Here is a 22,971-nt window from a genome sequence, read left to right on the forward strand (position 1 = left end):
GACCCACAGAACAGAAAGACACAGTACTTGTAGCAGCTCAGGGATAATACTGGCAAAAGTTCCTTGGGGAAAGAGTGGGAAAGAGGTAACAAAAATCTCAGTCTCTTACCATGGGTGTAAGAGGTGTTTAGCAGGATTTGCAACCTTTAAGGCTGACAGGACTCCTACCTGAAAGCTCCTGATTCAGCCCCACTTGCGAATATTCAGACAATCAGATGTGCACAGATGTGTTGGGAAGCAGTATGAGGATACAACAAGATGACACCCCTGGGTGTAAGGACTGGTCTCAACAATTTTCTACTGCTATAAATGTACCTCTACAAGAATAAGCTATACCAATATTTTATATATCTATATCTGTATCTTATCTGCTTAATGTGCAATGGCAGTCAGAAAAAATAATAGAATGTTAGGAAGCATTAGGAGAGGGATCGATAGTAAGACAGGAATATCATAATACCACAATGTAAATCCATGGAACATCTACACCTAAAATATGCAGTGTAGTACTGGTAGCCCCATCTCAAAAAAGATATATTAGAATTGGAAAAAGTAGAGAATGGCAACAAAAATGATTAGGGGTATGGAACAACTTCCATCTCAGGAGATATTATGAAGACTGGGACTGTTCATCTTAGAAGTAAAACAACTAAGGGCGGAATATGAAAGACGTCTATAAAATAATGAATTGTGTGAAGAAAGTGAATAAGACACAGGAACCGGGGTGTCTCAATGAAATTAACGGACAGCAGATTTAAAAGAAACGTAAGGAAGTACTTCTTCACACAATGCACAGTCAACCTGTGGAACCTGCTGCCAGGGGATGTCGAGAAGGCCAAAAACATAACTGCGTTAAAAAAACAAAACAAAAAACAAAACAAAACTCAGATAAGTTCCTGGAGGATAGGTCCATCAATGGCTATTAGCCAACATGGTCAAGGATGCAACCTCATGCTCTGGGTGTCCCTAAACTACTGACTGGAAATGAGGATATGGAAGTAGAAATTACTAAAACAGCTTTATGGGACCAAATCAGGGGGCCTGGATAATCTGTGTCCAAGTATATTAAAGGAACTGGCACATGAAATAGGAAGTCCAGTAGCAAAGATTTTTAATGAATCCATAAACTCTGGGGTCATACCCTACAACTGGAGAATTACCAATATAATACCTATTTTTAAGAAAGGGGGAAAAAGTGTTCTGGGAAACCACAGGCCTGTTCGTTTGACCTGAATTGTATGCAAGATCTGGGAACAAATTTTGAAAGAGAAAGTAGTTAGGAACAAAGAGGTAAATGATAAATCAGGATAAAACACAACAACATGGTTTTACAAAAAGGTAGCTTGTGCCAGACCAACCTGATATCTCACTTTGAGAAGATTTTTTTTAGACAAAGGAAATGCGGTAGATCTAATCTATCTGGATTTCAGTAAGGCACTCAATATGGTTCCACATGGGAAATTATTTGTTACATTGGAGAAGATGGGGACTAATATGAGCACTGAAAGGTGGATAAGGAACTTGTTAAAGGGGAGACAACAACAGGTCATACTGAAAGGTGAACTGTAAAGCTGGAGGGAGACTGCTAGTGGAGTTCCTCAGGATTGGTCTTGGGAACGATATTATTTAACATTTTCATTAATTGCATTGGCACAAAAAGTGGGAGTGTGCTAATAAAATTTGAAGATATCAAAAAATTGGGAGGTATTGCCAGTACGGAGAACAGGAATACCATACAAGAAGATCTGGATGACCACGAAAACTACAGAGATAGAAATGGGATGAAATTTAATAGCACAAATTGCAAGGTCATGCACTTAGGGACTAATAACAGGAATTTTTGCTATAAGCTGGCGTCTTGTCAGTTGGAAGTGACAAGGGAGGAGAAAGGCCTGGGTGTATTGGTCAATCACAGGATGACTATGAGCCGCCAATACGGATGCAGCCATGAAAAAGGCTAATGCAATCCTAGGATGTATCAGGTAAGATATTTCCTGCAGAGAGCAGGAAGTGTTAGTACCATTATACAAGGCACGGATGAAACCTCATCTGGAATACTGTGTGCAGTTCTGGTCTCCCATGCCATGTTTAAGAAAGATGAATTCAAACTGGAACAAGTGCAGAGAAGGGCTACTAGAATGATCAGAGGAATGGAAAACCTATCTTCTGAGAGGAGACTCAAAGAGCTTGGCTTGTTTAGCCTAACCAAACAAAGGCTGAGGGGAGAAAAGATTGCTCTCTATAAATACATCAGAGGGATAAATGCCAGAGAGGGAGAAGAGTTATCTAAGTTAAGCACCAATGTTGACACAAAAATAAATGGATATAAACAGACCATCAACAAGTTTAGGCTTGAAATTAGACCAAGTTTTCCAGCCATCAGAGGAGTGAAGTTCTGGAACAGACTTTTAAGGGAAGCAGTGGGGGCAAAAATCCCTAACTGGTTTCAAGACTGAGCTTGACAAGTTTATGGAGGGAATGGTATGGTGAGACTGCCTACAATGGCATGTAGCCCATCTGCGACTGCTAATAGCAAATAACTCTCAGCAGCCGGTGATGGGACTAAACAGGGAGGACTCTGAGTTACTAGAGAGAATTCTTTCCCAAGCAACTGGCTGTTAGGTTCTTGATGACATGCCTAGAATCCAAGTGACCACCATATTTGGGGTCAGGAAGGAATTTTCTCCTGGATCAGACTGGCAGAGACCCTGGGGGTTTTTCACTTCCTCTGCACCATGGGGCATGGGTCACTTGCAGGTTTAAACTAGAGTAAATGGTGGATTCTCTAATAAACAACAAGGTGTCTGGTGGCACCTTAAACACAAACAGATTTATTTGGGCATAAGGTGCCAACGGATTCCTTGTTGTTTTTGTAGATACAGACTAACACGGCTACCCCGATACTTGACACCATCCATGGTGGATTCTCTGTAACTTGAAGTCTTTAAAACATGATTCAAGGACTTCAGTCACTCAGCCAGAGCTTATGGATCTATTACAGGAGTGGATGACCAAGGTTCTGTGGCCTGCAATGTGCAGGAAATCACACTTTCACACAATCACACACAGGAAATCACACATAGATGATCACGATAGGTTTCAGAGTAGCAGTCGTGTTAGTCTGTATTCACAAAAAGAAAAGGAGGACTTGTGGCATCTTAGAGACTAACCAATTTATTTGAGCATAAGCTTTCGTGAGCTACAGCTCACTTCATCGGATGCATCACGAAAGCTCATGTTCAAATAAATTTGTTAGTCTCTAAGGTGCCACAAGTACTCCTTTTCTTTTAGATGATCATGATTGTCCCTTCTGGCCTTAAAGTCTATGAGACTGCCAGACGCTGGAACTGGGTGACGGGATGGATCACTCAATAATTAACTTGTTCTGTTCATTCCCTCTGAACCATCTGGCACCAGCCACTGGTGGAAGACAGGACACCAGGCTAAATGGACCACCGGTCTGACCCACTATGGCCATTCTTATAACTGTGTCCACACGAGGGTTGTGCTGCTTTAATTAAACCAATACAGTTGTAGCACAGGGGCTCTCAAACTGGGGGTCGGGACCCCTCACAGGGTCACAAGGTTATTACATACTGGGTCACAAGCTGTCAGCCTCCACCCCAAATCCTGCTTTGCCTCCAGCATTTATAATGGTGTTAAATATGTAAAAAAGTGTTTTAAATTTATAAGGGGGGGTCACACACAGAGGCTTGCTCTGTGAAAGGGGTCACCAGTACAAAAGTTTGAGAACCACTGTTGTAGCAGTACAAGAACTGTGTGTAGTTCAGCCCTAAGTCAGGAATCCACAAAACCTACAGAAGAGTCATGGTTAAGGCTACGATTTTAGTCACGGAGGTCAAGGCAGTTATGGATTCTTTGACTTTACCGGACCGCCGTGACTTCTTCCACTTCAGCTGTCAGCAGCTGAGGCAGCAGCTGGAGGTGGGACTGTGCACCCCTGCCCTGCTGCAAGAGCTTGCAACTGAAAGCTGGATAGCTGGAATCAGGACCCTACAGCCCCTGCCCTGTGGTTTGCGGGGGTGAGGGGGAAGACTGCAGCTGGGGCCCCGCACCCCTGCCCAGCAGCTACAGCTGGGGCTGTGCACCCCAACCCTGTGGCTGAAGCCGGGATTGCACACCCCAGCCTCATGGTGGGAGCTCCAGCTGCAGCCATGCGCCCCTGTCCTGCAGCTGCGGCCATCTCCAGAGTGGGGGGCTGTGTGCTCCCCATGGCTGCAGCCTCTGCTGCGGCTGCTGGAGCCGGGGGTCTTGGCCTGTCAGTCCCCTCTCCCTCCCCAACCATGGGACTCCATTCCTCTCCCATATTTAGCTCTGCCCCCAGTTATTTTTTTATTAAAGTCACGGATAGGTCACGGGCTTCGTGAATTTTTGTTTATTGCCCGTGACCTGACCGTGACTTTGACTAAAAATAACCGTGACAAAATCTTAGCCTTATTCATGGTATATGCTGAAGCAAAAGGTAAAAGTGTTCAAAAAGCATTCTAATGATTACCCAGGACAGTAGATATAGATTATAGCTGAGCTATTGTGAAAGGCGCTGCAGTTGTCAAACTACTGTGGCACCCTTGAACTCCCCCTTAAATAGCTATCAGTACAAGAAAAGAAACACAAATGGTCTGAAAAAGCCGTCATCGATGTCAATGATGTATACCGCAGCTATTCAGGACATCGCCATTATAGTTCCTATGCTCTAGTGGTCACCGTATCTTGACCTACAGATATCAGCACCAGCAAAGGCAGCTAAGCAACATAAAAATGCAGGTTTCAGAGTAGCAGCCGTGTTAGTCTGTATTCGCAAAAAGAAAAAGAGTACTTGTGGCACCTTAGAGACTACCAATTTATTTGAGCATAAGCTTTCGTGAGCTACAGCTCACTTCATCGGATGCATGCCGTGGAAAATACAGAAGATGTTCTTATACATACAAACCATGAAAAAATGGGAGTTTACCACTACAAAAGGTTTTCTCTCCCCCCACCCCACTCTCCTACTGGTAATAGCTTATCTAAAGTGATCACTCTCCTTACAATGTGTATGATAATCAAGGTGGGCCATTTCCAGCACAAATCCAGGGTTTAACAAGAACGTCTGAGGAGGGGGGGGAGGGGAGTGGAGAGAGAGGAAAAAACAAGGGGAAATAGGTTACCTTGCATAATGATTTAGCCACTCCCAGACTGTATTCAAGCCTAAGTTAATTGTATCCAATTTGCAAATGAATTCCAATTCAACAGTCTCTCACTGGAGTCTGGTTTGAAGTTTATTTATAGCATTTTCAGATTGACTCCATCTGAAAACAAGCCTTGCAGGTTTATGTAGAGATTATAATCATTATCAACATTCTCTTTTTTACACAGAGGTCTCTCTGCACCAACTCCTTTGCCTCCTAGGATGGTACCAGCAGTTCCACCAGGCACGACAATCTTATCCTGAACCAAATCCAGGAGACTAGATTAGTATTACCAACTTTACTCAGCAGTAAATAAAACTGAATTTGAGAATTCAATCATTTAGCTTTTAATTTCCAGAACATCAGTTGATAGTAGACGCACTGTCTATTTCAGGGGTGAACAAACTTTTTGGCTCAAGGGCCACATTGGGGTTGTGAAACGGTATGGAGGGCCAGGTAGGGAAGGGCGTGCCTCCCCAAACAGCCTGGCCCCTGCCCCCTATCCACCCCCTGACGGCCTCTCTGAGAACACCCCCCCGCCCGATCCTTGTCCCCTGACTGCCCCCTCCCAGGACCTCCTATCCTCCCCCAGAACTCCACCCCCCGCTCCCTGTCTCCTGACCACCCACCCACTAGAACCTCCACCCAATCCAACCGCTCCCGCTCCCGCTCCCGCTCCCTGTCCCCTGGGACCTCCGGCCCCTTATCCAACCTCCCCGCTCCCAGCCCCCTTACTGTGCCGCTCAGAGCGGCACAACATGCTTACTGGAAAGCCTGGGAGGTGGGCAGGCGCAAACCACGCTGCCCGCGCGGCGACACACCTACAGGGAAGGGGGTCAGCAGGGGAGGGGCCAGGGGCTAACCTACCCGGCCAGGAGCTCAAGGGCTGGGCAGGACGGTCCTGCGGACCAGATGTGGCCCGTGGGCCACAGTTTGCCCACCTCTGGTCTATTTGGTATAATTCTACAGTTTTGACTGGATTTCTTTGCCCTGGGCTGATTGCCTCTTTGTTCCAACCCTTTCCCTCTGGACTCTCCCTCAGTCTCTTTGTCTCAGCTTCACTCCCCACCTGCCCCTCTTACCCTCTTCTCCTCTGCCCCCCTCACCTTTCTATTTAACTTATCCCCCCTCAAGTAAACCTCCCCCAAAAAAGAGTAGAACTAGCATGATATTTGCCACCATCACACTGTTCATTCTGCTTGTGTGTTATAACCCTTCTGTCTTGTCTATTAAAAATTGTAAGTTCTTTGGGGAAGGAACCATCTACTACTCCTTGTCTGTACAATGGGACCTCATTTTCGGCTGGCCCTTTGCAATACCATAATAAATATGATTAATAATATTTTTTAAAATTAGAAAGATAGGGTCCTTCTCTACCCACTCAAGGCTGTGTGATAAGACAAAGACATGATGTGCTCCCCCTGCCCTCCTCCAACAAGAAGCCACTAAAATAAAAATAACTATATGATTGAAGCTGAGAGCACTTATGTAGAACTGCAGCATCAAGAGCTGACGTAACCCAGCACTTGAGGCACAAACAAGGTTCACATATAAAGATTTCACCAGAAGCAACTTCACTGAATTGCTGAAGTACCTGGGCATTGAGTCACATTACTACTTTAAATAATGTTTTAGGTCTGCCTCCTTTTGTGTTTTTACTGTCTCCCCACCTTTAGTCCTCAATTCACTATTTCAAAAAATCTAATTCAGATTTTCTATAAATCTTTTAACATTTGCTATTTGTTTCTATTACATTTTTTGTCTTCCAGTTGGTCTCACCTGTTTACACTCTTCTTCTTTCTCCAGCATATATTTTCCCTTTCAGTATTCACTTTAGCTCTCTGTGCTTTTTTACTTCTTCACTCTTCTCTTCTTCCTTGTACGTCTGTCTGTGCCCCTTTTCTTACCCTGCTACAGCCAGATTATCCTCTCCAGACCACTCCACGATACATCAAGCTCCACATTTCCCACACTGCAGGTTCCTTTCTCTACTCACCACTTTGTCTCTTTTTTTGTTTCCTCTGGAAATATCCCAAAGGTAAAATGACAAATACAGCAAAGTTGTAAAGCAAGCAACTCCCCCCCTCCACTGTTTATACTCTAGAGCAGGGGCAGGCAACCTATGGCACACCTGATTTTCAGTGGCACTCACACTGTCCGGGTCCTGGCCACCGGGCTCTGTATTTTAATTTAATTTTAAATGAAGCTTCTTAAACATTTTGAAAACCTTATTTACTTTACATAAAACAATAGTTTAGTTATATATTATTGACTTATAGAAAGAGACCTTCTAAAAATGTTAAAATGTATTACTGGCACGTGAAGCCTTAAATTAGAGTGAATAAATGAAGACTTGGCACACCACTTCTGAAAGGTTGCCGACCCCTGCTCTAGAGGGTTGCACGCTGTTGCTTCTGTAGGCCAAGCACATTGCACAAACCAGGGACTACTTGCATTCCTCTACTGCCTACCACAAGCTAAGCTGTGCCACCCTCCCATCTGCATTATTTCAGAGACTCCCTGAAACCTCTCTTCCCTGATGCCCGAGTGAACCCGCACAGTCCTCCTTCAGCCACGTGCTAGGGGCTGTATCCCTACCATATTAATGTTCTCCACTGCCCTCATGGCAGGGGTTCTATGTGCCGTCCTGCTCTCCATAACATTCCGACGCCCCCATAGTTTGTTTTCTTTCTTTCTTTCTCTCTCTCTCAAAGACAACTTTAATGGGGTCAATATTTTAAAATTGTACTGGAAGGGCAGAGCTGAGATGGGGCATTATGCTGGAAAGTGTTAACAGCTCCCATCAACCAATTCTTTGATCTCAGTCTAGACAGTTATACGGTGAAACGGATGGGTGTGCTAACCAGATGCCAGGGCCTCCATGTGTCCCCCAGTTCCCACTTTTGGTTTTTCCAGTTTTCATCAAAATCAATATGGGTTCTGTCCATTGACGCCTCTAGAACATTCCCTAATATTTTGGACTTATCAGATGCAGAGTTCAAAAGTTATCATGTTACATCCAAACACAGAAATGCCATCTAATTGTGCATTAAAGCTTGTCATGGAGTCAATTACAGTACTCAAGAGTTAATTTTCATCAATGGTGTATTAATACCGCAGTTTGTTTCGGGAACTTTTTCTCTCATTGATTTAGAGTTATCATCATCTCCATCGGAAAGTTTACTGGATGGAGGGATACTAACAGCAGAAGTTCTTTCACAATACCAAAAAATCAAAACCCACAACAAACAATCACAACACTAAACTCAGTTTCCTACATTCTGATGCAGAACAAATTTGTTTTAACACAAGGAATATCCAAAGGCTCCCCAAATTTCAAGATTTTCCAGTGAACATTAATGAGCATCCATACGATCCTTTTTTCAACCGTGAAGAGTGATGCAGAGAAAATTTCATATCAATTAATAAACTGGATAGTTAATTAACAAACCCAATACAGGATTGTGGAGAAGACACCAAAGCAGGGTTAACCTATATTAATGGGTTCAGAGAACAGTGATTTCATTTCACTATTCAGCTATAAGTAGGTACACAGAGCACATGGGAGCCAGGGGGAAATGGAATGATAACAAACCCCACACTCGCTCAAACATATGCGTTGAAGGAGAAGGATTTAGGGTTTTTGTTTTTTTTTTAATCTATGTGTATGTTGCCAAACTTGCCAGACAAAATGTAAGAGAGCAGGATTAAAAAACCCTTCTCTCCCCTTCCAGGCTTTTATAGCTACAGCCAGCAAAGAGTAGGCACAAGGTCTACGATGGCTATACCGCAAATGGCAACAGAGCTCACCATGAATAGAGAAGTCCTAGGAACACAAAAGCAGATCATCTACACCTTACAGACTAGAGCAGGGCCTGGCCCCCTCCTGCGCGCATGGCGAAGGGGGAATAGGGACATCGCCGCCGCCCCTCCTCCTCCTCCTCCCCCGGGGGGGGAATAATCAGCATCTCCTCCTGCCTCCCCCCATGGAAAAGGGGGGGAGAGGGGGAAATCAGTAACTCCCTGAAACACCTCCTGCCCCACCACTTGTGGGGGGATGATCACCCTCTCCCGCAATCCTCCCCAGCACCTCCTGCCCCTCCACAGTCCGTACCAGCCAGCTCCCCCGCCTGCCCCCCAGAGCCCCCCCCGCCTGCCCCCCAGAGCCCCCCCCGCCTGCCCCCCTCGGGTCCCCAGAGCCCCCCCCCGCCTGCCCCCCAGAGCCCCCCCGCCTGCCCCCCTCGGGTCCCCAGAGCCCCCCCCGCCTGCCCCCCTCGGGTCCCCAGAGCCCCCCCCGCCTGCCCCCCTCGGGTCCCCAGAGCCCCCCCCGCCTGCCCCCCAGAGCCCCCCCCGCCTGCCCCCCAGAGCCCCCCCCGCCTGCCCCCCGCCTGCCCCCCTCGGGTCCCCAGAGCCCCCCCCGCCTGCCCCCCTCGGGTCCCCAGAGCCCCCCCCGCCTGTCCCCCTCGGGTCCCCAGAGCCCCCCCGCCTGCCCCCCTCGGGTCCCCAGAGCCCCCCCGCCTGCCCCCCTCGGGTCCCCAGAGCCCCCCCCGCCTGCCCCCCTCGGGTCCCCAGAGCCCCCGCTTCCCTCTCTCTCGGGCTGGGACGTGGGAACCCTGCCCCGCTCTCACCCCGCCCGAGAAGCCCCCTCCGCGGGGGGCCGCCGCTTTCTCCCGCCGGCCCTCGCCTTCCTCGGCGCCGCCGTACTCGATCTCGCCCTCCTCGGCGGCGGCGCTGGGCTTGAGGCGCTTGGCCTGGCTCTCGTAGGCGCCGTCCTCCTCCTCCTCGTACTGCTCCCCGGACGACGACGGCGACGACATGGCGACGGCGGCCCGGCGGCGCGCACACAACGGGGGGGTGGCGGCCGCGGCCAGCAGCAGCAGCAGCAGCAGCCCCGGCGACGGCCCGCGCCGCTCCCTGCTCCGGCACCGGCAGCCAGGCAACCGCTCCCGGGCGGCGATTGGCCGGGCTGCTGGAGGGGAGCGCTAGGATTGGCCGAGCGGCAAGCCCGTCACGCGCCGCGAGCCACGCCCGCCCCCCCTCGGCCCGTTCTCGGAGGGCTGGTGACTGCGGCTTGGGAAAGCCGGGGCGGGGGGGGCGAGGCGCGTGCAGGGGGGCGGGAGCGCGCGGGGCGGCTTGCCCACGCGGCGGGCGGGCCCGCGCGCGCGCGCGCGCGCGCATGGCCCTGATTGGGCGGGGCGGCCCCGCGTGCTGTGCGCTCGCGGGCCGAGCGCCAAGGCCGGGCGAACCGCAGCCCCCCGCCCCCCCCCGCCGCAGTGGGTGGCGCCGGCGGGTGCCTGGGGCGGAGCGGGGCCCGGCGTGAGGGGCGGGGCCCCGGCGGCGGCGGCGGCGGCGGCGAAGCGGGGCAGCCAGTGGCAGAGCAGAGCCCCCACAGCCTTGCGGGGCTGGAGGCCGCGGGGACATCCTGCGGCAGGGAGTTCCACCGACTAGCTGTGTTGGTTTTGAACCTGCCACCTTTTCAGCTGCCTGGCCCCTTGCTGGTGACTTGTGAGACCGGGGAACCGAGGCCGCCGTTTCCTTTCCCGGCTTGTGCGTGCGAACGGCCAGGCTGGGCCAGAGCAGTGGTCCCTGCAGCCCCGCACCCTGTCTGCCGACAGTGGCCAGCGCCAGGCCCTTCAGAGGGAACGACCAGAACAGGGCAGTTATCGAGTGACCCATCCCCTGCCGCCCACTCCCAGCTTCTGGCAAACAGGGGCTAGCGACGCTTCAGGCGTGGGGTGGCGTCCCTGCCCATCCTGGCTAATCGCCACTGATGGGCCTGCCCTCCATGAACTTGTCTAGTTCTTTTTTGAACCCTGTTACAGTTTTTGGCCTTCACAACATGCCCTGGCAAGGAGTTCCACAGGTTGACTGTCTGTTGTGAGAAGTAGTACTTCCTTTTGTTTGTTTTAAACCTGCTCCCGATTAATTTTATTGGGTGACTTTTAGGATGTCTCCTCTTTTTCATCCCCTTTCTAAGGGGAACAAATCCAGTCTCTCTTCCCAGGAGATATCTCACTGCTCCTAATTAATCTCCTCACCCATTCACCACCCTGGGCTTCCCTTTGCACATCCTTCCACCTCCACCCCTGACAGTGAACCTCTCCTCACAATCCAGCCTCAGTATTGTCACCCCCCAAGCATTGAAAAATCACAACCCCAGGTCACCTGTAATCATGAGAATACGTATATGTATTCCAGGAGTTGGGGCTTTAAGAAAAACACCAAAGATCATAGAATTTGCACAGAAGTTGGCAACACTGATATACCAGGCCCCTCAAATCTTGCCACCCGGACGACATGATTTTTGGGGGCCTGACTGCTGGCTTTTGAATGCATGGGGTTTACAATGCTGCACCAGTTCAGCTGAAGTCAGGGAGCTGCAGGTGCTGAGCACTTCACTAAACATCAGGCAGTAGGTCATGTGGAACACCTAGTCATTCAGGCACCCAGATTAGTTGATAAGACACTTAAAAGTTTTAGCCTGTGTGATTCACTCAGGATAACGCAGTAAGTCAGTGTTAGAGCTGGGTCTCCTGCCACCCCTGCTCTTATCACTTAACGCTATCTCCTAGCCATATGCCGCCTCAAATAGCAAAAATATAAAATACACGTAGGTTGGTTATACCTGCTGTAATGGTTCAACAGCAGATTCTTCTTGATGGAGAGATTTTTCAGAAGATACTCTCAGGAAACTTTAGGAAGTCCTAAAACCCCAAACTATATAACACTGAATACAAGTAATGACATTTCTCCCATACTGGCAGCTGGCCCCCTCCCTTTCCCAGGAAACAGCAGGTAAATTGCAGGAGAACCATATAAGGGGAGTGGGAAGTGTTATATAACCATCACAAAAGGGACAGCAGCTCTCACTATTGTAAACAGAGTTACCAAGGACACACAGACACCCCAGAGAATGGCGAAGCAGGCACAGAGCCAGGTTCTGATCAGCCTCTCATGCAACTCTGTCAGCCTCAGACCCAGCGTTTAGCCTCCAAACTGTGCCTTGCTCTGAAGGAGGTAAGGGTCAGCTCTTGTGCCTTTGTGGGGTAGCATGGCCCAGGGTTCACCCTCTTACGTGAGAAAGGATTATTCTATTGCAAATTTACCCTGCAAGGTTTGTGAGTGTATAACAGCCTGTACTATCGCTGTGTGTATCCACATTCCCTGGTGATTGGTGCTAGTAAACACGCATAATAGGGCCCATGTGTTGTTTCACAGCCTTTGCTGCTTGCGTATGTTCAGATGGCACAAGGAGTATATACTGCTGCTTATGTTGTACATGTCTCCTTGATGTTTGTAGGGGTTGGAAGGAACTTCTCAAGGCAGGGATGCTGGAACAGCTTTTTTTAGTGAGGGTGCTGAGAGCCACTGAACCAAACTGTAAACCTTGCATATGACGGAAACCACTTGAAGCCAGGGGATGCAGCAGCACCCCTACTTCCAGCATGTATATCTTGAGGTCCTTTCCAGCCCTATGTTTATATGATTCTGTGATGCGCTGATGAGCCCATACCCATCTTGAATGACCCTTTTGTGCATGCCTGACTGTGCACATGGGAAAAAAAGCTATTTGTGTTTAGTGCATGGCTAAGCCTTAAAGCACCCTCAGGCGGCTTTATGCAGCACTCTTTGACTGCCTAACCCATGAAAACATGGAGAAGAACAGTGGTTAAAGTAGAGCAATGGAGGATAGGAAGTTCACACATTTGGTTAGCCTTTACCAGCTGGGGGGGGAATGGGTGGTGTTGGGAAAAAAATTTCTTTTTAATTAATCTGTTGTCTTTCTTGGCTTTGTTCTTTCTGTTTCATTCTATTGAATTGCTTTATTTATCTTTTCCCCTGTCTTTTTCAGTGCCTCTTTTCCCTCAGTCTATATTTCTTGGAAAATTTCAGTGTATTGTTAAGACTGGTGTCCAAACAGCTAAAGCTATATCTCTGTTTTGGGGACAGCTTGTAAGAGATTAATATCAATTGCCATTGAGATTAAGCTTTCTTTTCTCTGTACTTGCCATTTTTCTAAGTACCCAGCACATGTTATTCCAATGGACATAAATGCTTACCTGCAAAATATGAAGTTTCTAATAAATTTCAGTTATATGGACTGTAGTTTTGGGGTTTTATCAGGCATGACATTCTTCCAGGATGTTGTCTGCTGCTGATCTGAATTATAATTAGATAAATTCCACTGCCTTTATGGCATGCTGTGATAATGAGGTCATGTCTACACTAGACAATTAGATTGACTTAAGTTAGGTTGACCTACAGCCTCCGCAGTAATTAAATCGGCTGTTTGTGTGCACGCTGCCCTCCTTCTGCCAGCGGTGCACATCCTCACCAGGAGCGCTTGCACCGACTTAAGTGGGGCATTGTAGGGGGCTGCCCACTGGAGTCCTGCCACTCCTGGGCAGGCTGCTGGCAATGGGGCTCTCTCTGTCAGTCCCGGAGTGGCAACTGGTGATGTAAGTAGGGTGACCAGACAGCAAATGTGAAAATCGGGACAGGGGGTGGGCGGTAATAGGAGCCTATATAAGAAAAAGCCCCAAATATTGGGACTGTCCCTATAAAATCAGGACATCTGGTCACCCTAGCGGTAAGCAACACGGTATCTACACAAAGAAAAGGAGTACTTGTGGCACCTTAGAGACTAACCAATTTATTAGAGCATAAGCTTTCGTGAGCTACAGCTCACTTCCTCAGATGCATATCGTGGAAACTGCAGCAGGCTTTATATATACACAGAGAATATGAAACAATACCTACTCCCACCCCACTGTCCTACTGGTAATAGCTTATCTAAAGTGATCATCAGGTGGGCCGCACAAATCCAGGAGGGTGAGAAAACAGTTTTCAGTCCACTATGCTCCAGTAGGAAAGGAAATAAAGATTACTCACTTATCAGCATGCACATAAGTGCATGACATAATTACACAAAGAATATTTGCTCAGAGGTTGGAACAAAAACAACCACCTCCAAACTCTGAATGACTTGAAACCACCTGATAGTGCACAGAGCTATGTAACCACATGGTCCTGTCACTAGGCTTGTCTTTGTTGCTGTGTTAGCTATTTGAGTGTTGCTCCTAACCAGACTGCCAACCACACACAAATATCTCTAGCTTGAATTAGGTGGTACTTTAAACTTAGCTGGCCTGTCAGGGAGTAGGGGCTTGAAGCTTGAGTGCTGCTGACACACTAGTGCAGTGTGGATGCATCTATTTTATGTTGCCTGAGTGTTATTTTGCAGAGTGGTTGCTCTCACTCCAGCTAGGCTAACATGAGAGGGTGTTAATTTAAGAGTAAATAACGAGCTAATTCTGCAGTGACGACATACCCACTAAACATTGTTTCATGTTCTCTGTGTATATAAAATCTCCCCACTGTATTTTCTACTGCATGCATCCGATGAAATGAGCTGTAGCTCACGAAAGCTCATGCTCAAATAAATTTGTTAGTCTCTAAGGTGCCACAAGTACTCCTTTTATTTTTGTGGATACAGACTAACACGGCTGCTACTCTGAAACCTGAAATACCCGTTGTTGATCTTGTCTTTCCTCCTCCATTGTTTCTTTGCTTCTTAGCATCAGTTTGTTGTGACTTATATTCAGTTACACTGTACACTCTGTGGTGCCAGGACTGTCTCTTACTATGTGTATCAGAATCATAGAATATCAGGGTTGGAAGGTATCTCAGGAGGTCATCTAGTCCAACCCCCTGCTGTATGTACAGCACCTGGCATAATGAGGCTATGACTGGGACTCTTGGGCATTACTGGAATACAAGTTATAATCAGAAGAACAAACAGCAAAACTATTTCATGCATTTAGGCATAAATATAATAAAATAATCAACGTGGGTTGATCTAACATAGACACAGCAGGATGAAAATGAAAAAGAGAGCTCCCTGGAGATCAGTGTGCTCATGAGGCTTTCAAATGTTGAATTGAAATTATGCGTTACACTTTGCCATCTGTTGTATGCCCAGGCAAGTGGCAATATTAGAATAAGGAGGTTATGGTGGATAATCATCTGACATGAGCTCCCAGTGCAATGCTATGGCCAAAAGAGCTAATGCAATCCTTGGAAGCAAAAATGAACAGGGGAATTTTGAGTAGGAGGAGAGAAGTTTTTTTACCTTGCTATTTGGTACTGGTGTGACTTCTGCTGGAGTACTAGTAGGGATGTGCCAGCCGCCGCTTCCCGCAGCTCCCATTGGCCGGGAATGGCAAAATGTGGCCACTGGGAGCTGTGGGCAGGTGTGACTGCAGACGGTCAATGTAAACAAACTGTCTCACGGCCTGCCAGCAGATTACCCTTATGTGCTGCGTGTGGGCCACAGGTTGCCCACCACTGGCCAAGAGAATGATTAAAGGATTAGAAAGTGTGTCTTATAGTGAGAGACTCAATCTATTTAGCTTAAATACAAAGAAGGTTAAGGAGTGACTTGATCACAGTCTGTAGCTACCTACAAATATTTGACAGTGGGCTCTTCAGCCTAGAAGAGAAAGGTGTAATGAGAGGCTGGAAGTTGAAGCTAGACAAATTAAGACTGGAAATAAGGTGTACATTTTTAAACAGTGATGGTAATTAACCATTTGAACATCATTTCAAAGGTTGTGGTAGATTTCACCATTCCTGGAAACTTTTATATCAAGATTGGATTTTTTTTTTTTAAGATATGTGCTAGAACTTACTTTGGGGAAGTTCCATGGTCTGTGTTATACAGGAGATCAGACTAGATGATCACATTGGTCCTTTCTGGCCTTGGAATCTATGAATGCTCTTGAAAACCCAGTGCTTGATGCTGTGTCCACAAATCCACATCAGCTGTGGGTGTGCTCCAGTGCATTCTCTTTTTTATTGTTGGGAAGTGGTCCTGAGCGCAGGGCTCCTATCATGGTTCCAAATCTCGTGACAAATCCCGTGAGACCTTATAGCTGCAAATCTTGTGCCAATCCTGCAAGACCTCCAGCCCACCCCAGAAGTCCCATGGGAGCTGAACATCTTGTGGGAAATGTAGGGGACAATTTCCTGGTGCAAGTGCTGGAGGAACCAACTAGGGGCGGAGCTCTTCTTGACCTGCTGCTCACATACCGGGAAGAATTAGTAGGGGAAGCAAAAGTGGATGGGAACCTGGGAGGCAGTGACCATGAGATGGTCGAGTTCAGGATCCTGACACAAGGAAGAAAGGAAAGCCGTAGAATACAGACCCTGGACTTCAGAAAAGCAGACTTTGACTCCCTCCGGGAACTGATGGGCAGGATCCCCTGGGAGAATAACATGAGGGGGAAAGGAGTCCAGGAGAGCTGGCGGTATTTTAAAGAATCCTTATTGAGGTTACAGGGACAAACCATCCCGATGTGTAGAAAGAATAGTAAATATGGCAGGCGACCAGCTTGGCTTAACAGTGAAATCCTTGCTGATCTTAAACACAAAAAAGAGGCTTACCAGAAGTGGAAGATTGGACAAATGACCAGGGATGAGTATAAAAATATTGCTCGGGCATGTAGGAGTGAAATCAGGAAGGGCAAATCACACCTGGAGTTGCAGCTAGCGAGAGATGTTAAGAGTAACAAGAAGGGTTTCTTCAGGTATGTTGGCAACAAGAAGAAAGCCAAGGAAAGTGTGGGCCCCTTACTGAATGAGGGAGGCAACCTAGTGACAGAGGATGTGGAAAAAGCTAATGTACTCAATGCTTTTTTTGCCTCTGTCTTCACGAACAAGGTCAGCTCCCAGACTACTGCACTGGGCAGCGCAGAATGGAGAGGAGGTGGCCGGCCCTCTGTGAAGAAAGAAGTGGTTCGGGACTATTTAGAAAAGCTGGACATGCACAAGTCCATGGGGCCGGATGCGTTGCATCCGAGAGTGCTAAAGGAATTGGCGGATGTGATTGCAGAGCCATTGGCCATTATCTTTGAAAACTCATGGCGATCGGGGGAAGTCTAATGTAGTGCCAATCTTTAAAAAAGGGAAGGAGGAGGATCCTGGGAACTACAGGCCAGTCAGCCTCACCTCAGTCCCCGGAAAAATCATGGAGCAGGTCCTCAAGGAATCAATTCTGAAGCACTTAGAGGAGAGGAAAGTGATCAGGAACAGTCAGCATGGATTCACCAAGGGCAAGTCATGCCTGACTAATCTAATTGCCTTTATGATGAGATAACTGGTTCTGTGGATGAAGGGAAAGCAGTGGATGTGTTATTCCTTGACTTTAGCAAAACTTTTGACATGGTCTCCCGCAGTATTCTTGCCAGCAAGTTAAAGAAGTATGGGCTGGATGAATGGACTATAAGGTGGATAGAAAGTTGGCTAGATTGTCGGGCTCAACAGGTAGTGATCAATGGCTCCATGTCTAGTTGGCAGCCGCTATCAAGTGGAGTGACCCAAGGGTTGGTCCTGGGGCCGGTTTTGTTCAATATCTTCATTAATGATCTGGAGGATGGTGTGGATTGCACTCTTAGCAAGTTTGCCGATGACACTAAACTGGGAGGAGTGGTAGATACGCTGGAGGGTAGGGATAGGATACAGAGGGACCTAGACAAATTGGAGGATTGGGCCAAAATAAATCTGATGAGGTTCAACAAGGACAAGTGCAGAGTCCTGCACTTAGGACGGAAGAATCCCATGCACCGCTACAGACTAGGGACCAAATGGCTCGGCAGCAGTTCTGCAGAGAAGGACCTAGGGGTGACAGTGGATGAGAAGCTGGATATGAGTCAACAGTGTGCCCTTGTTGCCAAGAAGGCCAATGGCATTTTGGGCTGTATAAGTAGGGGCATTGCCAGCAGATTGAGGGACGTGATCGTTCCCCTCTATTCGACATTGGTGAGGCCTCATCTGGAGTAGTGTGCCCAGTTTTGGGCCCCAAACTACAAGAAGGATGTGGAAAAATTGGAGAGAGTCCAGCGAAGGACAACAAAAATGGTTAGGGGACTGGAACACATGACTTATGAGGAGAGGCTGAGGGAACTGGGATTGTTTAGTCTATGGAAGAGAAGAATGAGGGGGGTTTTGATAGCTGCTTTTAACTACCTGAAAGGTGGATCCAAAGAGGATGGATCTAGACTATTCTCAGTGACAGCAGATGACAGGACAAGGAGTAATGGTCTCAAGTTGCAGTGGGGGAGATTTAGGTTGGATATTAGGAAAAACTTTTTCACTAAGAGGGTGGTGAAACACTAGAATGCGTTACCTAGGGAGGTGGTGGAATCCTCTTCTGTCATGAACCTGCAATTTTTTTGTTCTTTTTCAACATCTAATGGCTCTGTTAAAGAGTGCATGTCCTTAAATTGGAATAGGCATACAGTAACCTGTGTTGCTGGCTAAGAGGAACGAGGCTGCCCCTGGACTCCAAGCTTTCTTGACTTCTTGGAAGCTGTGACAGGACTTTTGCAAACTAGGCACAGCTAGTGATAGACAGGGACTGTGTCTGCCCCCTCAATTTGTGGAGTATATCCAACCTTCACCAAAACTGTGCAATCTCAAGTTCTTTGTAGACACATCACTGTTCCTGGATGCTCATGGAACTGCAGTGGTTTGTAAATCCTTTTTCTATCTATGTCTCACTAGAGGGTTGCACTCTTTCCTCCCTTAATGCACTTCACTAGTTATCCATACCTAGGGTGACCAGATGTCCTGAGTTTATAGGGACAGTCCCGATATTTGGGGTTTTATCTTATATAGGTGCCTATTTCCTCCCCCGCCCCCACTCGGTCCCAATTTTTCACACTTTTTGTCTGGTCACCCTATCCATACCTATCCATGGAGGACTAGTGCAGTGCATTTGACTTATAGGAATAGTCTTGAGTATTGCCTGTAAACTGGCATAAGGAAGATGCAGCTGTGCACCTCCTGTATGTGGTGGGCGACTATAAGAAGATAACAGTAAGGTTCTATGCTACATACTGGCTATGTATTTGCTTCTCTATGCAGGAAAGAAATACCAGTATAAATTAACACCTTAGCCTATACCTATATAATTATACCAGTGTAACGCCCGTGTGGACAATCTTATTCCTGTGTCAGAATCGCCTTGTTTTGGTTTAGCTTATGTCACTTTGGAAGGGTTTAATTTAGGGATGTAAATATCATTTAAAAAGTTAACCGGTTAAATGATTACAATTATATCATTTAACCGGTTAACTGAGTCGCTTCAGATGGCCCAGCATGGACGGGGCTGGGGTCCCTCCGGATGGACGGTGTGGGGGGGGCTGGGGCCAGGGCTGTGCCTGCTGGCGCACAGAGGGTTAACGGTTAAGGTCGGTTTACCTGGTAAATCTAATGTTAACTGGTTAACCTTTTACATGCCTAGTTTAATTATAATAATACTGGTATAACTGGTAAAACTTTCCTATCCAAACAAGTCTACAGTGCAATTGAAGGTGTGTTAGTTTCTTGAAAAGACCTAACCTTGAACCTTGAAAAAGGTTTAGGACGTGACAGAGATCAAAGGCTACATTTTCAAAATGTGGCCTCTAAAACTGCATACCCAAACCAGCATGCCCAAGTTGTTGTATGCCCTCCAATATGGATCTGTTAACCCAGACTGGGCTGTTAGATGTATAACTACCTGGTTTTGGCACACAAGTGTTCACACAAATCTAAGTTTTTGGCATGTGCAAAAAGTTTAGGTTGAAATCTAGAAGCTGGGTTTAGGGCACTTTGGAAATGTTCTGCTCCAGCAGCAAGACAGGAAAGGGTCATCATACTCACTCATTTACAGGGTTTGTTGCTTCCACTTATCACACACTAACATCCATCCCTCTTGCAAAAAGATTATTAAAAGGGTAAGAAGAACTGAAAGCTTGTTTTGGTTTGATAGCTTCCTCTCTCTGCACAATGATTATGCTGCTATTCATTTTGGAAACAGATCACAGTGAAGTGAGCACTACAAAGTTATTTGCTACCGTTATGCAATGAGCAACATTATTTAAGCAGATAGCAAAAAGTAAACATTTAGGCCAACATTTTCATGAGCATCCATGTAACAGCATTTCTGCGTCCTACTGGTCCCCAGTACACAAGGCAGCAGCTGGCCGATAAAAGGGGCTGCTGGAGAGATAGGATAGGGAGAATACCTGGGGAAAGTCAAGGCTGCCTATTCAGATGAAGTGGTTTGATCCTTAGCTGGGGAAGTGTTTGTTGGTCTCTGCTTATGCTTATATCACCTTTTTTGGATTTGGGTTCACAAAGATCTTCTCCTACTGAACAGTATCTGCTGTTATGGTTTGATTCTGCACAGTCACCCCACCAACTTACAGTCCTCTAAGTTTGGATACTCAGTGTAAGTCACCTATAGCCTGATATTCAGAGTTCCTAAGCACCCACTAGGATCCAGAGGAGCAAGAGCGGTGGCTGCTCAGAATCCATGTGGATCTCTGGTAGGGCACCCAAACATTGTCGCAACCAGTGTTAATGGACACTTTTGAAATGTTGGTTTTAAAATTCTACCCTGAAAAGTAACTACATAAAATTAGCACCCAGTAGATCCTTGCAGTGTTGCCAGCTCTTATGATTTGATCGTGAGTTTCACAATATTGGTTGTGTTTCTTAAAGTATCAGATACTGGAATCAGGTTATTAGCTGAGAATTTGGGCTTTCATATTTTAAAAAAAGTTTCTAGCTCTTGTCATAGAGAAAAACTTGAAAATGTGATCTTTGAACACTCGAACACCAGGCCAAAAAAACAGCCAAACAGACCCTTCTTCCTCTCCCCCCAACAACCATATTATCTTGAAATTCTCATGATTTTAAAGCCAATCTTATGATTTGGGGCAGTCTGACTCAAGATTTTTGAATGCTTGGGATTGGCAATACTTTCTTTGAATATATTCAGAGGCATATTACTTACTTTAGTATAAAACACTGAACAGGTTTTTTGAGTTCCTCTGTGATTCTGGGAAAGTCACTTCAACCAGACTTTTCACTTGTGGTCACTAATTGTTACCCGGCAGACAGATTTGCAGAAGTGCTGGCCACCCACAACTGCAACTGAACTCAGTGGTAGCTGTGCTTTGAATGTGTAAAGTGCTATATAATGCTGAGTGAGCACTCGGAAATATTGGGCCCTAAGTGTCTGAGATTGGGCATCCAATATGAGTGGACACTTTTGACTTTAATCTCTGTGCCTCAGCTTCCTATTTGTGAAATGGGGATAATCCCAACCCCTTGCCTCACAGGGATACTGTGATGATAAATTTAAGTTTGTGAAGCACTCAGATACTCTAGTGATGAGCACCATAAAAAAACTTCCACGAGGAAGTTAATAATTCTGTCTTCAGGGAATTCTTTTTTTAAAAATAATTTTTTGGGGAATTTCATGTTGGTTCATTTTATCCACCTGGGTGGGAGGCCCGGGGGGCCAGGCAGGTCCTGCCCTGGTGGGGGGAAAGGCCCCAGGTAGGCTGGAGAGCAAGCCTACACACACCCAACCCACAGCAGTGGCCCCTGTACCACAGGACTGGAACTCTGGGCACTGCAACCTGACGCATGGATTCACAGAACTGCTCAGGTTTGGCCCAGCCACCCTGACAGAGAGGTGGCTATGCCAAACCTGGGTGGTGCAGAGACCCCAGGGGCTGGGGTTTTTTTGTTTTATGTTGTTTTTCATTTTATTGTGTATTATTTGGTATTTGTGAAAAACATGGGGCTCTAGTGAGCAGTAAATAAAGCCTGGGGCTACACACTGCCCATTGAGGAGAAAACAAAATATTGAATAGCTACTCGTCAATTGAAGCACCATCCACCCTGTGCAGTGAATGAGGCAGGGGTTCTGTGGAAAAAGATAGTATGTGATCGTGTAATTAAAGACTATCATAGTTCATGCACACAAAGGGGCCAAATTAAGGTTGCAAGGTCAGCCTTAATTTTGGCATTTCCTAACTTTTGAGTACTTGACTTTTTAACTTCAATAATAATCTTTCAACATAGCTTTTTGTGTACAGTTTCCTTGGTTTTTTAAAAAGCAAACAAACAGAAATTCCATCTTGTGGCATCATGTTGATATCCACATGGATCAACAGCAGGGCTGGAACCTTTAGGTTCACCACACAGACCTCTGCCACTTTACCCTATGAGAAGCACATCATGGTATCCATTCAGACAATTTTTATCCCAGTTATCAGCCTCAAAGAAGTCCAAATCCAACATGAGTTAATTCTGCATATCTGGTTCCCAGCCCTTATGCACTGATGGCAAAGGTGAAGGTCTTAACACCAATGTCTCCTATTAGTTAATGGACATGCATTCCTAATCACAGTTTCCATTTGAAACCAAGTATGCTTTTGGTTCCTCTTTCCCACAGCATTTTTAACATGTCTGATTTAATAACTTCTTATATTTGAGTTATCTTATATAATGGGGCTGTCCCAGGTAAGTCCAAGATTTGTCCTTTCTATTTGGTGTCTCAACTGGTTTAGGGGATTTTATTATTTGGGACCTGTCCTGACTTGCATTTGACTGGATGTTTGTATTATTGCCAATACAACCTGGTCTACATAATATTTGTCGAGCCATCATTTCCTGCATCTGATTAGAATCTCCTTTCTCAACATGAGTATTGGACACATGAATTCCTCCAAAACATAGAGGTATCACTTTCACATCCTCCCTAGCTGTTATTTTTGCCTCTGTTGTGCCAATGCCATGAAATAATTGTAGTTCTGTGGCAAATTCTAGAGTCTCAGAAGGTCTCCTTGGCTTCCAGACACTCATTTGATTTGTGTGTCCAGGCCCAGCTGGGCATCAGTGAATTGGTCCATTGCCATAGAATCACAGAAATGTAGGCCTG

At 46.7% G+C, this 22,971-nt stretch overlaps 2 protein-coding genes across 2 annotated transcripts in view; one reads left to right on the forward strand and one right to left on the reverse strand.

Moving 5' to 3' along the window:
- The window catches only part of HNRNPLL (heterogeneous nuclear ribonucleoprotein L like), a 40,976-nt gene extending 30,764 nt beyond the window's left edge, over nucleotides 1-10,212 (reverse strand). The window contains exon 1 of the mRNA XM_073339970.2: nucleotides 9,818-10,212. Within this exon, the coding sequence (XP_073196071.1) occupies nucleotides 9,818-10,006 (189 nt within the window). The 5' untranslated portion in view covers nucleotides 10,007-10,212. The remainder of the gene's footprint in view (nucleotides 1-9,817) is intronic.
- A 1,841-nt stretch (nucleotides 10,213-12,053) lies between these two features.
- Nucleotides 12,054-22,971, forward strand: part of GALM (galactose mutarotase) — an 84,014-nt gene continuing 73,096 nt past the window's right edge. Inside the window, exon 1 of the mRNA XM_073339971.2 lies at nucleotides 12,054-12,206. The gene's annotated coding sequence lies outside the window, so the exon portion shown is untranslated. The remainder of the gene's footprint in view (nucleotides 12,207-22,971) is intronic.

The sequence above is a fragment of the Lepidochelys kempii genome, chromosome 3 (genome assembly GCF_965140285.1).
Source record: "Lepidochelys kempii isolate rLepKem1 chromosome 3, rLepKem1.hap1, whole genome shotgun sequence".
Classification (NCBI taxonomy): domain Eukaryota; kingdom Metazoa; phylum Chordata; order Testudines; family Cheloniidae; genus Lepidochelys; species Lepidochelys kempii.